This window comes from Grampus griseus (assembly GCF_964374135.1).
Source record: "Grampus griseus genome assembly, chromosome: 15".
Lineage (NCBI taxonomy): Eukaryota > Metazoa > Chordata > Mammalia > Artiodactyla > Delphinidae > Grampus > Grampus griseus.
Genome location: NC_139009.1, coordinates 58,575,554 through 58,587,464, shown reverse-complemented (window position 1 = coordinate 58,587,464; position 11,911 = coordinate 58,575,554). Strand labels below are relative to the sequence as shown.

At 49.3% G+C, this 11,911-nt stretch overlaps 1 protein-coding gene and 1 pseudogene across 2 annotated transcripts; one reads left to right on the top strand and one right to left on the bottom strand.

Moving 5' to 3' along the window:
• Positions 1 to 361: 361 nt before the first annotated feature.
• On the top strand, positions 362 to 1,487 carry ASPRV1 (aspartic peptidase retroviral like 1; the record flags this gene model as incomplete). Its single annotated transcript, XM_082672751.1, is given in 4 exon segments — positions 362 to 419; positions 422 to 477; positions 481 to 610; positions 613 to 1,487. Coding segments are annotated over 4 exon segments (1,119 nt in total).
• Positions 1,488 to 10,937: 9,450 nt separating this feature from the next.
• Positions 10,938 to 11,646, bottom strand: LOC309834241 (STARD3 N-terminal-like protein; annotated as a pseudogene). The gene has a single exon. The product of its transcript is annotated as an STARD3 N-terminal-like protein (transcript).
• Positions 11,647 to 11,911: the final 265 nt, after the last annotated feature.

Genomic DNA, 11,911 nt, shown 5'->3' with positions numbered 1-11,911 from the left:
CCTCCCTCTCCAGTGAATCTTACGGGATTCTCTACTTGGTTCAGAACGCACGAGAAACACCTAGCCCTCGCCACACGGAGCAGAAGCGCGATAAATGTAAGCTCCTTTCCCTTAACCACTCAGAGGGGTCACTCGAGGTTGATGCAAAGGGGCTTCTCCAGTCTAGAAGCTGATGGGCCTCTGGTCCCTGCCACCCCCTTCCTTCTCCAGCTGATGACAAACACCTGGATATCGTAACATCCCCTGTTGTCCTCATCTGTTATTCTGGGACATAGGCTGGGGAGGGTACCTGAGTAGGGCCCCTCTGACCCAGGCTGGCCTTCCTTGCAATGTGGCTGGCAGGTACCCGTCCCGATGACGAATGCAGGAGGGTGAGGTACTGATCCTGCGAGACGGACAGGATGCTGGCAGGAGGGTAGGAGGAGCAGGGCGGAGCTTCCAGAACAAAGGCAAATGGGGAGCCCTGGGGGCTCAGGCTAGGCATCAAAAAGGCTCTGCAGAGTGAGCAGGCTACAGCAGCTCTCCGTCTCTGCACCCAGCAGTCGGTCACACAGTCCTCACCTGTTCCCTTCTGCCTGCCCATGGCGAATACCGAGCAACACTTTGCTTAGAGAGGCCTCGTGTCCAGCGTGATTGCACCGACGCTGCCCTGTGGCTTTCTCTGCCTGGTGTGGGTTGCTGCTGCAGTTCCAGAGGAAAGCAGAGGGATGGCCGGGAGTGCAGCCAGGAGCTGGGAGGGCCACCGGGAGCATGCCTTTGTCCTGGAGCCTTTTGATGGAGCCAATGTGGCCCCGCACCTCTGGCTGAACCGCTTTGAGGTCATCAGTGACCTCAGCCATTGGGACCACGCCACCAAGCTGAGGTTCCTGAAAGAGTCCCTCAGGGGAGACGCCCTGGAGGCCTACAGTGGACTCAGTCCTGAGGACCAGGGGGAATACGGGGCTGTGAAAGAGGCCCTCCTGAAGACCACTGGGGGACCCGGGGCGGCCCACAGCTACCAGCCCAAGGAGATCCTCTTTGCCAACAGCATGGGTAAGGGCTACTACCTCAAGGGGAAAATTGGCGACGTGCCCGTGAGTTTCCTGGTGGACTCTGGGGCCCAGGTCTCCGTGGTCCACCCGCGCTTGTGGAAGGAAGTCACCGGTGGCGACCTGGATACCCTGCGACCCTTTGAGAATGTGGTCAAAGTGGCCAACGGGGCTGAAATGAAGATCCTGGGTGTCTGGGATACAGTGATATCCCTGGGCAAGCTGAAGCTGAAGGCGGCTTTCCTAGTGGCCAACGCAAGTGCTGAAGACGCCATCATTGGGACCGACCTGCTCCAGGACCACAACGCCGTCCTGGACTTCGAGCATCGCACGTGCACACTGCAAGGGAAGAAGTTCCGCCTTCTGCCTGTAGGAGGGTCCCTGGAAGACGAGTTCGACCTGGAGTTCATAGAGGAGGAGCTCTACTCAGAGGAGGGGCGGCAGCAGCTCCCCTATTGAGAAGCCCCCTTTGCCTCACCCCCCAGATACTGGCGGGAGGACCCACCACGGTGGAGGGGATGGGCACATATCCTCAGGGGTCACTCGGCTTGGCCAGCCCTCTTACACCCACCCTTGCCTTCCTGCTCCTCCTTTGCAGGGCCCTTAATCTGCCCCTGATGGGGGAGGCTTCCATGGGAAAAGGAACAGGTGAGGGAGAGCAGGCTGGCTTTCTTGGGGGCGGTGGCGGGTCCTCGTGGCTGTCAAGCTGCTGCTGGTGGCAAAGACTTGGAGGCTAGAAGAAGGTTCCAAGAAGGCTAGAAATGATTATCTTTGGGAGAGGACTGGGGGACGCCTTCAGGTTCCCTGAGATGTGGCTCAGTCACCTTTGGGCCCAGGTAGCCTGTCTCGGCTGGGCTGGGTCCTGGCTGCAGGGTCCTTACAAGCAAGACCCAGCCCTCATGGTGTGGGTCACAGCTGCCCTGGGGTTCTTCACTGTTGGGTCTTCCCACCTGCACAATGTGTGTTTCTTTCTGTGATTTGCTTCGAAACCCATTGATCCTTGTGCCAATAATTCATTACTTCAAAAACCAATAAAGGTTGACTCATGGGAAAACCATGTAATGTGCTTATTGGGGATGAGTGGAATGGATGTGAGAGGGTGGGGAAAATACGCAGTGAACGGAGAACAGAAGGAAGGTTCAAGTATTTACGGAGGGTCTCACTTGGAGATAGAAGAGAATACATATACAGTGACGATATATCTTGGATTTTCCAAGACAGCCTCAATTTCAAATATCTTGACTTATTCCCTCCATAATTCTTGTCATTTCTAATCTAATCGTGATTCCTCTAATCATTACAAACTACAATATTTTAGTATCCAAACTGACTCTTATAGCCAAGAGTGACCCTAAAGTTGTGGTCTTGATTGGGGGTTGGAAAATTATGGTTATTGTAAACAACTGAGAAAGTATCTGCCTGCGAAATAGGTTCTTACAGCCGCCTGGGATCCAGGACTTGGAGGCAGAAAGCAAGGCTGGGGGCCAGGTGTTAACCTGCATGGGGCGCCCAAGGGCATCTGGAGGGTAGAGGGGGCCGGGCGGTGGGAGGACATTCTAGATCCAGAAAATGGGGTCATCCCTCTTAAGGGCCTACCTCGTATTTGCTTCCAAGTTCCTGGCCGTCTCTCTAGAACTCAGCAAGGCTGGGAATCTGAAGACTCCCTGGTCCAAAGGGAGACCAAGTGTGCAAAGCTTCAAGACCTTTTGATGGGAGGCAGGAAGGGCATCTTCCCTTCATGAGGATGGAATGAGCTTCTCCTGGGAGTTTCCACCTGGACATCCCTGAGGGAGAGAGAAACAGCCTGAGTGGGAACCAGAGGTGGGGACGAGCCTTCTAAGAAGCCTCTGGGGACTTGACCTTGAACCTATCTGAGCCGAGAGTGGCTGCTTGTCCCTCAGATTCCAGCTATGATTCTCCTGGGAACTGAGGCAACTGCTCAGCCTCTAACGCCTTTGATTACTGAAGCCCCTTCCCTGGGCAGCCCAACATCTTACCTGGAATTAGCTCCATCAGTCCCAGGGCACGTGGGGCCACAGGCAGTCCTGGATCTGGAAAGTCTTTCCCCAGGAACGCGAGGACTGGAGAAGGGGCAGCCCAGCCAGAGGTCTTGGCTTGCAGGGGAGAAGGAGAAATAGAGAAGGGGGTGGTCTCGTGGCATCCAGGTCCCCCATCCCCCTTCTCAAATTTGGTTTTCAACCCCCTAACAAATGTAGCTTCTCTCCTAGGCCAAACCCTCCCCCCAGGGGACAACGTAGGTGGCATCTCCCTGTGACCTGGCTAGGTCCTTCAGATCCTAGCCTCCTGCTGGGCTGAAGGAGGGAGGGGAAAGAGTGGGTGGGAGGTGGACAGGGGAATGGGGAATTGGGTGCCAGGCCAGAGTTTCATGGCAACACCCAAGTGGTCCCCTCCCTGCAATTCCTCACGCAGACAGGGTGCCGAGCCCTGTCCTGGGTGAACAGGAACAGGGTGACCTGTGTCCCAGCTGCAGAGACCCTCCCTGCCCTGCTATGAGTGAGGAGAGCGCCTGATCACCGGGCTCTCAGCCAGCTCTCTCTCCTGGAGGAAAGTGAGCGCCTGGGGTGAGCCCAGCCAGACTGACACATCATGGCACGGGCCCCCGGGGAAGAAGGTACTAAGTGGTGGTTCTTACCTGGAGACCTGCTGCGTGTGTGTGTCGGGGGCCGGTTCCCAACGCAATTGTGTGCAGGGAACCTGAGGTGCAGGATGGGGACACTGCTCTCCTGAGAGCAGGGTGTCAAGGGGGAGGGGGAGGCTGGCAAGCAGCCAGGTAAAGTGGGTTTTGGCCACAAGTCACAGAGGGCTTGACCCCTGGGTGGGGAGTTCGCACCTGACTTGCACACAAGTGTCTGAACAGGGGAGGAGCATAGGAAGATTCACCTGGCTTCTGGGTAGAGGACAGAGTAAGGCAGCAGCAAAGAAGGCAGCTTGGAAGCCAGGGCAGTGTTCAGACTGAGGGTCTGAACTTGAGATGACAGATAGGAGGAGACAGATGCTGGCAAGGTCATCAAGGTCTAATCCTGCTGCCCATTAGAATCATCTGGGAAGACCAATTAACGATGCCTCTTCTGGTGGTCCTGAAGTGCAGCCAGGCTCCAGAACACCTGGTCTTAATCCCAGCTGTATCCACCCCCTTGTGACCCAAAGTGTGATCCCTGGACCAGCAGAAAGGCAGCGACAGCATCACCTGGGAGCTTGTCAGAAATGCAGGATCTCACCCCCACCCAGACACACAGCAGGGCCTGTACTGAGCAAAATCTCCAGGTGTTTCTTATGCACACAAATGTTTGAAAATCCCTGGCCTAGAACATTCTGATACCTCTAGTTAAGGGGCAACTCATGGCCCCCACCAGACACACTCTTTAGTAATGACCACCTTACACTAAATGCCTACTAATTCCACCAACTGTGCTAGGTAATTCTTCATGCTTTTATCCAGCAAACATTTATTTTATTTTTGAGCTTTTGTTTTGCTGTAACCCCAGACTTACTGAAGAGCTGCAAGAGTAGCACAAAGAATTTCCATATATGGTTCACCTGCTTTCTCCAAATATTAACATTTTACCAATTAACTTTATCATTCGCTCTCACATTCTCCATATCTAGATGTGTATGAACTGTTTGAAAATTGCAAATAGGATATACATGTACCTCTAAATACTTTAGTGTTTATTTCCTAATAAACAAGGAATTCTCTTATATAACCACAACACAAGGATCAAAATCAGGAAATTAACATTGACATGATATTACTATTATCTAATCTACAGACCTTATTATGTTTTCCCAATTGTATCAATAATGACCTTTATAGTGAAAGAAGACAGTTGTTTTCTGATCCAGGATCCCATTCAGTCACGTAGCATTGAGTGGTCATGTCTCTTTAGCAACCTCTAATCTGAACAAGTCCTCAGTCTGTCTGTGTCTTTCATAACCTTGACATTTATGAAGAGGCCTGGTCAGTTATTTTGTAGAATGAATATCTACATTTGGATGACTCTGATATCTTCTCAGGATTAGATTCAGGTTAAGCGTTTCGGGCAGGAATACCTAAAAGTGATATTGTGTCCTTCTCAGGGGATCATATCAGGAGGCATGGGATACCTATTTGTTCCATTACTGGTGATATTAACTTTAATTAGTTGGTCAAAGTGGTGTCTGCCAGGTTTCCCCCTGTAAACTGCATGTATTTTCCCTGTATAATTTTTTTATTAATTAATTAATTTATTTTTGGCTGTGTTGGGTCTTCGTTGCCAAGCACTGGCTTTCTCTAGCTGTGGCGAGCAGGGGCTGCTCTTTCCTGCGGTACACGGGCTTCTCACTGCGGTGGCTTCTCTTGTTGTGGAGCTCAGGATCTAGGCGCGTGGGTGTCAGTAGTTGTGGTGCGCAGGCTTCAGTAGTTGTGGCGCACAGGCTTCAGTATTTGTGGCATGTGGGCTCAGTAGTTGTGGTTTGCGGGCTCTACAGCGCAGGCTCGGTAGTTGTGGCGCACAGGCTTAGTTGCTCCGCGGCATGTGAGACCTTCCTGGACCAGGGCTCGAACCCATGTCCCCTGCATTGGCAGGCGCATTCTTAACCAGTGCGCCACCAGGGAGGTCCCCTTCCCTGTGTAATTAATGAGTGTCTTCTGGGTTGATGCTCTGAGACTATATAAGTAGCCTTTCTCATCAGTCACCCGCTAGATCTGTTGATGATCCTTGCCTGCCCATGGTGATTTTCTAATTCTACCCTTCTACATTTGTTAGCTGGCACTCAACTCTAAAGAAGAGTTTTCCCTTCCTGTTTGTTTGTTATTTATTTATATAATTGTAGGCTCACAGACGCTTGTTTTATTCAGTGAGTTATACTCTGTTACTACCACTATTTATTTTGATGCTCAAGTTGTTTTAAATTTGGCCTCGGGGAACTCTTCAAACTGGTTTCTGTCTTCTTGGCACATGTCCCCACCATCATCTGAACGCTTCTTTATTCTCTGTCACAAGATGTTCTAGGTTCATCTTGTACCTTCCCTGTACCACCCCTGAAATCGGCCGTTTCTCCAAGGAGCCCTGGTTCCTTTTGGTGGAGTCTGGTATTTAGAAACCAGGATCTGGGGGTTGGGTGTGCTTATTACTACTAGGGTGTCACTCCTCCTAGATCCTCTCAGTGGTCAGAAAAAATATAGTACATCTACGTATGTTTCTGTGTCTATCTCTCTGTATATATACTCTCTCTATATATTTAAAATATGAGTTCATACTGAACCTCCAATTCCAATGCAGCATCACAGCGTTTATTCTAATCTTCCCCCTTTCCATATTTGCAACTTCTTTCTCCAAGGAGAAACCTGACTCCAGGTTACTTATTTGCTCTACCCTAAATACCCATAAAGTAGTTTCAGCGTTGCTAACCCGTAGCCTATGAAAAACAAACCCAGAAGCAACCAGTTATTAATCACCTACTCAGTGCCAGGTGTGGCTGGGCCTTGGCAGCAAATAAACTTCATAAACGATGAAATCAGACTGCAGTTATCATAAGGAGAGCTAAGGCTCCCAGGTATGCTTAGGTGCCAGTCTATGGCTATTACTTTACCTTGAGGACACAGTGTGTCCATCAGGAGGGCAGCTGAGGGAGTGGCCAGCCTCAACATCCCCAGACAGGTGACCTGGCCTGCCCACCTGGTCCTCAGCCCCCCGAGGAGACGCTGAGGCAGCTGTCAGGGCTGATGCCGCCACATGTTCCAGTCCCGTCGGTCACTGTCCTGGCCAGAGTCCACTGTTGCCAAGCAACCCTGCATAATGAATGTGGCTTCCATGGCTGGGCCACAGAGGGGGAACCCTGGTCCGGCCACTCTAGCCACCCACTCTGCCCAGCTGTTGTTTCTCACTGTGGGCTCATAAATCGGTTCTCAAGTTCTGACTGCTCAGATTCTGTGGGCCAGCCCCCCCCCCCCCAAGCCTGGATGGGGGTGAATTCTCCACCTGTCGCCTGTGGGACTCACCTGGGGCTGGCCTTGCCCTGCCCCTTCTCCCTGAGCTCCCGTTAGAGCGTCTTCCAGTCCTGGGAAGTGTGTGAAGTGAGCCCTGCCCTCTAGGGATTTACAGTCTGAAGAGGGAGACCGCCAGGCAAAGGAACCCCGGATCTTAGAGTGGCCCGGTGTCGCGTCCCCTCCTCACTCCCATCTGTGCAGGGGCAGAGGGAGGGTCACGTGGTGGGGCTGAGGGCCAGGAAGCGTTCCACAGAGGAGGTCTTTAAGCTGAGTCTCAAAAGACAAGTGGTTGCTTTCCAAGACGATGCAGGGCAGAGGGAGAAATGTGAGGGGCGAGAGGGAGGCAAGCCGGGCTGGTGCCGGCTAACGGGGTGACTGGGGCAGCGGAGACAGAGGGCCAGGTGGGAGGGGCCTGCACGGCCTTTGAGGAAACTCCAGAAGGCCAGGGATAGCCAACGCCGGATTTCTTCACCTCTAAGAGGCAATCAGTTCAAAAGTGCATTATAAATTTAATACGTTTTGGAGAAAGAAAAAAATCAACCCTGTTAGCATTAATGTATGCACCCACGGTATATCCTGATTTAAAAAGCGGTAAAATGTGTTTGTGGCAGATGGGAGGGGGGGGGTGGCTGTGGGTCCTTAAGTAGAGAAAACACGTGACTTCATCTCAAGCACCAACTCAGACCCATGCAGCTGTCTGATGGGAGGTGCTGCACAGTATCCTGGGACTGTGTTCAGACACGGCCAGAAAGGTGCCGTGATCGATTAGTGCTGTCTGTCCCGGGAGCTAGTGTGGAGAATAAGTCCCTGCCTCCTCTGCTGTGTGCAATCAGGGGCTCTTCAACCTTAGGTAACGGGAAGGCAGGGAAGTGACACGGTGACATCTGTATTTGTAACACACCTGAGCCTCTCCACAAACTCAGAGATGTGTGAGAAATGTCATTAAAAAAATTTTTTTTTCCAAAATTAAAGCTAATTATGTCTAACTCTGAGCCCCCATTCAGCCAGGCTCTTAAGACAGTCACTCTCAGTCATTTTGGGGGCATTTCCTGCTCTGGATTGGGGAAAGGTCCCAGGATCTTATGTGGCACTGAAGCATGGAGGGGAGGGAGGCTGCAAGTCATAGATACCCATGTCTCCGTCCACAGGATCCCTCTAGGCCACGTGACTGTGCTGCTGTCTGTGCCATGCACAGTCGTACAAGGGGTCTGGGGTCCCGCCTTCCTAGGGACACCAGGCATCCCCTCCCTGTGATGTCTTATCACTTCTCGGGATGAGGCTGCTGAGTGGTGTGTGGGTGTCTCTTCTCTCCAGGACTGACTACTGTCTGTCCCCTGTCCAGTTAGATCTGTCCTCTTCATCTCCCCTCACTCACCCTGAGGCCACCCCACATCTCCCGTCCTGGGCACTCCAACGAACATATCATCATCGTGGGTTTGGGCAGGTACAGAATACAGGAGGGGAAAGTATCTTCCGTCTTACAGGCAGCACTGACTCTTGGCCCAGTGATGTAAGAGAGCCCTGAAAGCCCTGGCTACTTGACTGAGATGGAAGGATCAGGAGCAAACCACACATTGGTATTTTCCTGTTCCACAGCCCACAGATAGGGCTCAGGGAATACAACAGGGTCAAGGGAGGTCGTCTGGTGGGGATTTTGTGCTGCTCGGGTGCTGGCTGACGAGGCTACGCAGGCTCAGTAGGGAAGGGGGCCGATTCCCAAGGTAACAAGGAGGAGGAACCAACAGGACTTGGGGACCTCAGTTATGGGGTGTGAGAGAGGGACAAGTCTAAGGCAGCAGTTCTCAGCTGGAGGCAGTTTTGCCCCCAGGGCACATTTGGCAATGTCTGAAGACCAGTTTGGCTGTTACAGCTTTGGGGGGTGTTGGGGGGGTGGGGAGGTTGCTAATGGCATCCTCCAGGGATTCTGCAAAGCGTCCTGCAGTGCACATAACACCCCCCACCCCACTCCCAACACAGAATTCCTCAGCCCCAGATGTCAGCAGTGCCGAGACTGAGAGAGTGGGCCTGACGTGACTCATAGGTACTGATGTGACCACTTCTTTCTAAATTTCAGGAAACCCCTGCAGTGTAGGTTTTATCCCCATTTAACCGATGGGGAAGTTGAAATTGGGAAAAGTTAGTCTGCCCAGCGTTGCTGTAATGGTAAGTGATTGAATGGTAAGTGATTATAGCGTTGCTGTAATGGTAAGTCAGGCAGGTTGAAGCCTGCCTGACTTTAGAATGTTCAATTCAGTCCACCGGAGCGGTTTGGACAAACAAAGATTTGGCTAAAATGAATTTAGGTTGTTTGCATTTATTATAAATAGAGCAAGGCAAGACAAAGTGGGTGAAAATGAATTTGAACAGCTGAAATGACCAACAAAGAGGTTAACTAAACAAGTGTGTAAGGTATTTGCAAAACTCATGAACATGTTAACTGTGGTTGGAAACATTCATTGTTTTTATCACATTTTTTTATGAAAAAAATTCACAAAAATCATCAAACAAGTAGAGGAGAAATATTGGCTGAAAATAAATTAGGAGGGGAAAAAACCCCCTAAATACCGTACCAAAGTTCCACGACCATTTTTTGATTGTTCCTTATTATTGCTTGATGATTTTTTCATTGTTTAAATTCCTTTTAGTGTTTTTTTCTTCTTTCTTTTACAAAAGCAGTAGTGCTCATTATAGGAAAACCAGAAAATTAGGTCAATCCAAAAAAATATAAAGAAACATCATGAAGAACCCTGCACCCACTCACCCTCCCTAGGTCAAATGTGGCATATTTTTCTAGATCTTTCTCTATAGACATTCATATGGATGTATTTTCCTTCATTCTTTCTCTTTCACTCTCTTTTCCTTTTCAAAAAGGAAATCCTCGTTTTTCCTTTTCAGCAAAAATAGAATTATGCGGTAATTTCTGTTTTGTAAATTCCCATACTTTATGTGGCCAATTCCCTATTTTTGCAGATTCAGATTATTTCCAACATTTTGCTGTTACAAACTGCACAATAGAGTAATGAAAAGGAACATACTGCAACCACACGACACACAAGCCTCGCAGCCATACTGTTGAGTGAAAGAAGCCAGACACAGACATGTACGCTGTGATTCCATTTATAAAATGTTCTAAAACCAACAGGTAAAACTAAACTACAGTGGGTACAGATGTCTCCTCAGGAGGCAAAATTATAAAGACAAGAAAGAATGTGATTAGGGCAGAAGCAGGGTTGGCCTGTCCCTTTGGGTTATGAGAGTTCTGTGTCAGGAAGGGCATTTAGGGGCGCCTGGGGGCTGGCAGCGTCCTGGTTCTTGCCTGGGTGGTGTTTATAATAATTTACTATGCAGCACATTTATGTTTTATGTACTTTTATCTGTATGAGTGACATTTCACAATAAATTTTTTTTTCATTTTGATATGTTGGATTTTATTACCTTTTAAAATTGTACAAATAGTGCATGTGCGTGAGTTGAAAAAACACAAGGGAAATGTAGGGAGTTAAAAAAGAAACACAAAAGAAATCCGAGACATGGAACAAAAAAATTCCATTCTGCAAGTCAAAATAAAAAGATATTTTGCATACTAAAAAAGTGTTATTCCAATATATTAAGAAGTCCTTTGATCAGGAACACAGCACAAGACTTTCTGCAACTACTCAATGACAGATCAGACTCAGTCTCACTGAATACAGGATGGATCATGACATTATCTTACCAGCCACAGGCAGGTGACTAAATGTATGTGGAGATGGTACCATGTCTGTGAGGTATTACAATCAATAAATTTTTTATTAGCCGATCAGTAATGTCAGCAGTGGATGTCACCATTTCAGCCTTCAATAGGGAGACCCCCAGTTCCAGTCCTTTTTTCCCTCTGGTGACTTTCAGTGAAGGTTTTTCACATTTAACCAAAGTCTTACTCATAGTTCTAAAAGTGGTTTTCCACTGTCCTGCTTTTCTTCAGTTTCATTTTCAGATCCTGCTTCGGATCCAGGAGGAGAATAAAACTGACCATCAGAAAGACCACCAGGTATCAGTGCCGCCCTCTCCGAGGCATCCTGAGCTATCAGGAGTGTTTTCTTCTGCCTCTTGAGGTAACACCTTGAAATCCAGGAACCACGTCTCGATCCAGGCAAAGATGAAGGAAATGATGGGCAGCACGTAGCCGAAAGCCCCTTGACAGAAAAGCTTTGAGAGGATCGCTTTTGCTTTTGCTAGTGAAAGGGCACTGGTCACTGCTGTCGTCAACGCTATGGCCCACCAATGGTGCAGTCTGCACGCGGCATATGCAAGTGTTAACACTTTAAATTGAAAAACTGCCAAAAGAAATATATCGAAATAAGAAGAGAAGTAGTCCTAGTGCACCACCTCTTTCTCTAACGTGTTCTCAATACCTCCATTCACATTTAACTCTATTATCCACAGTAACGTTACAAATAAGAGGTCAAAGGTGACAAACAAACAGAAAGTCCTCCTGACGTCAGATATGCCTTTCTTTTCCCTTCCTTCATAGGAGTCAATCCTGGCCATGAGTTGCGTGGGGTTGATGGAATGGACGTCGCGCAGGGAAGCGTGCGAGCTCTGACTCCCCATGAAAGCGTTCTCCATGTCTTCTGGCAGGGGGTTCATCCTGCAGGAGGGTTAAAGGAGCCTCTCTCCAGCTCCACCATTCCTAGAGAGAAGAGATCTCACCAGGTGGTTCCAGGCCAGCTGCCCGAGGCTGCACAACAAATTTTTTTAAATGAACAGAATGAAAAGAAATAGCTAAAATATTAACTAGAAATTTAAAGCAGAGAGTAAAACTCTTCTGAAATTTAAGCAAAATACTTGAAAAGGCACAAAAGAATGCACTCCACTTGCGTGCTACCTCAAAATTCCAATGTTTGAAACGTAA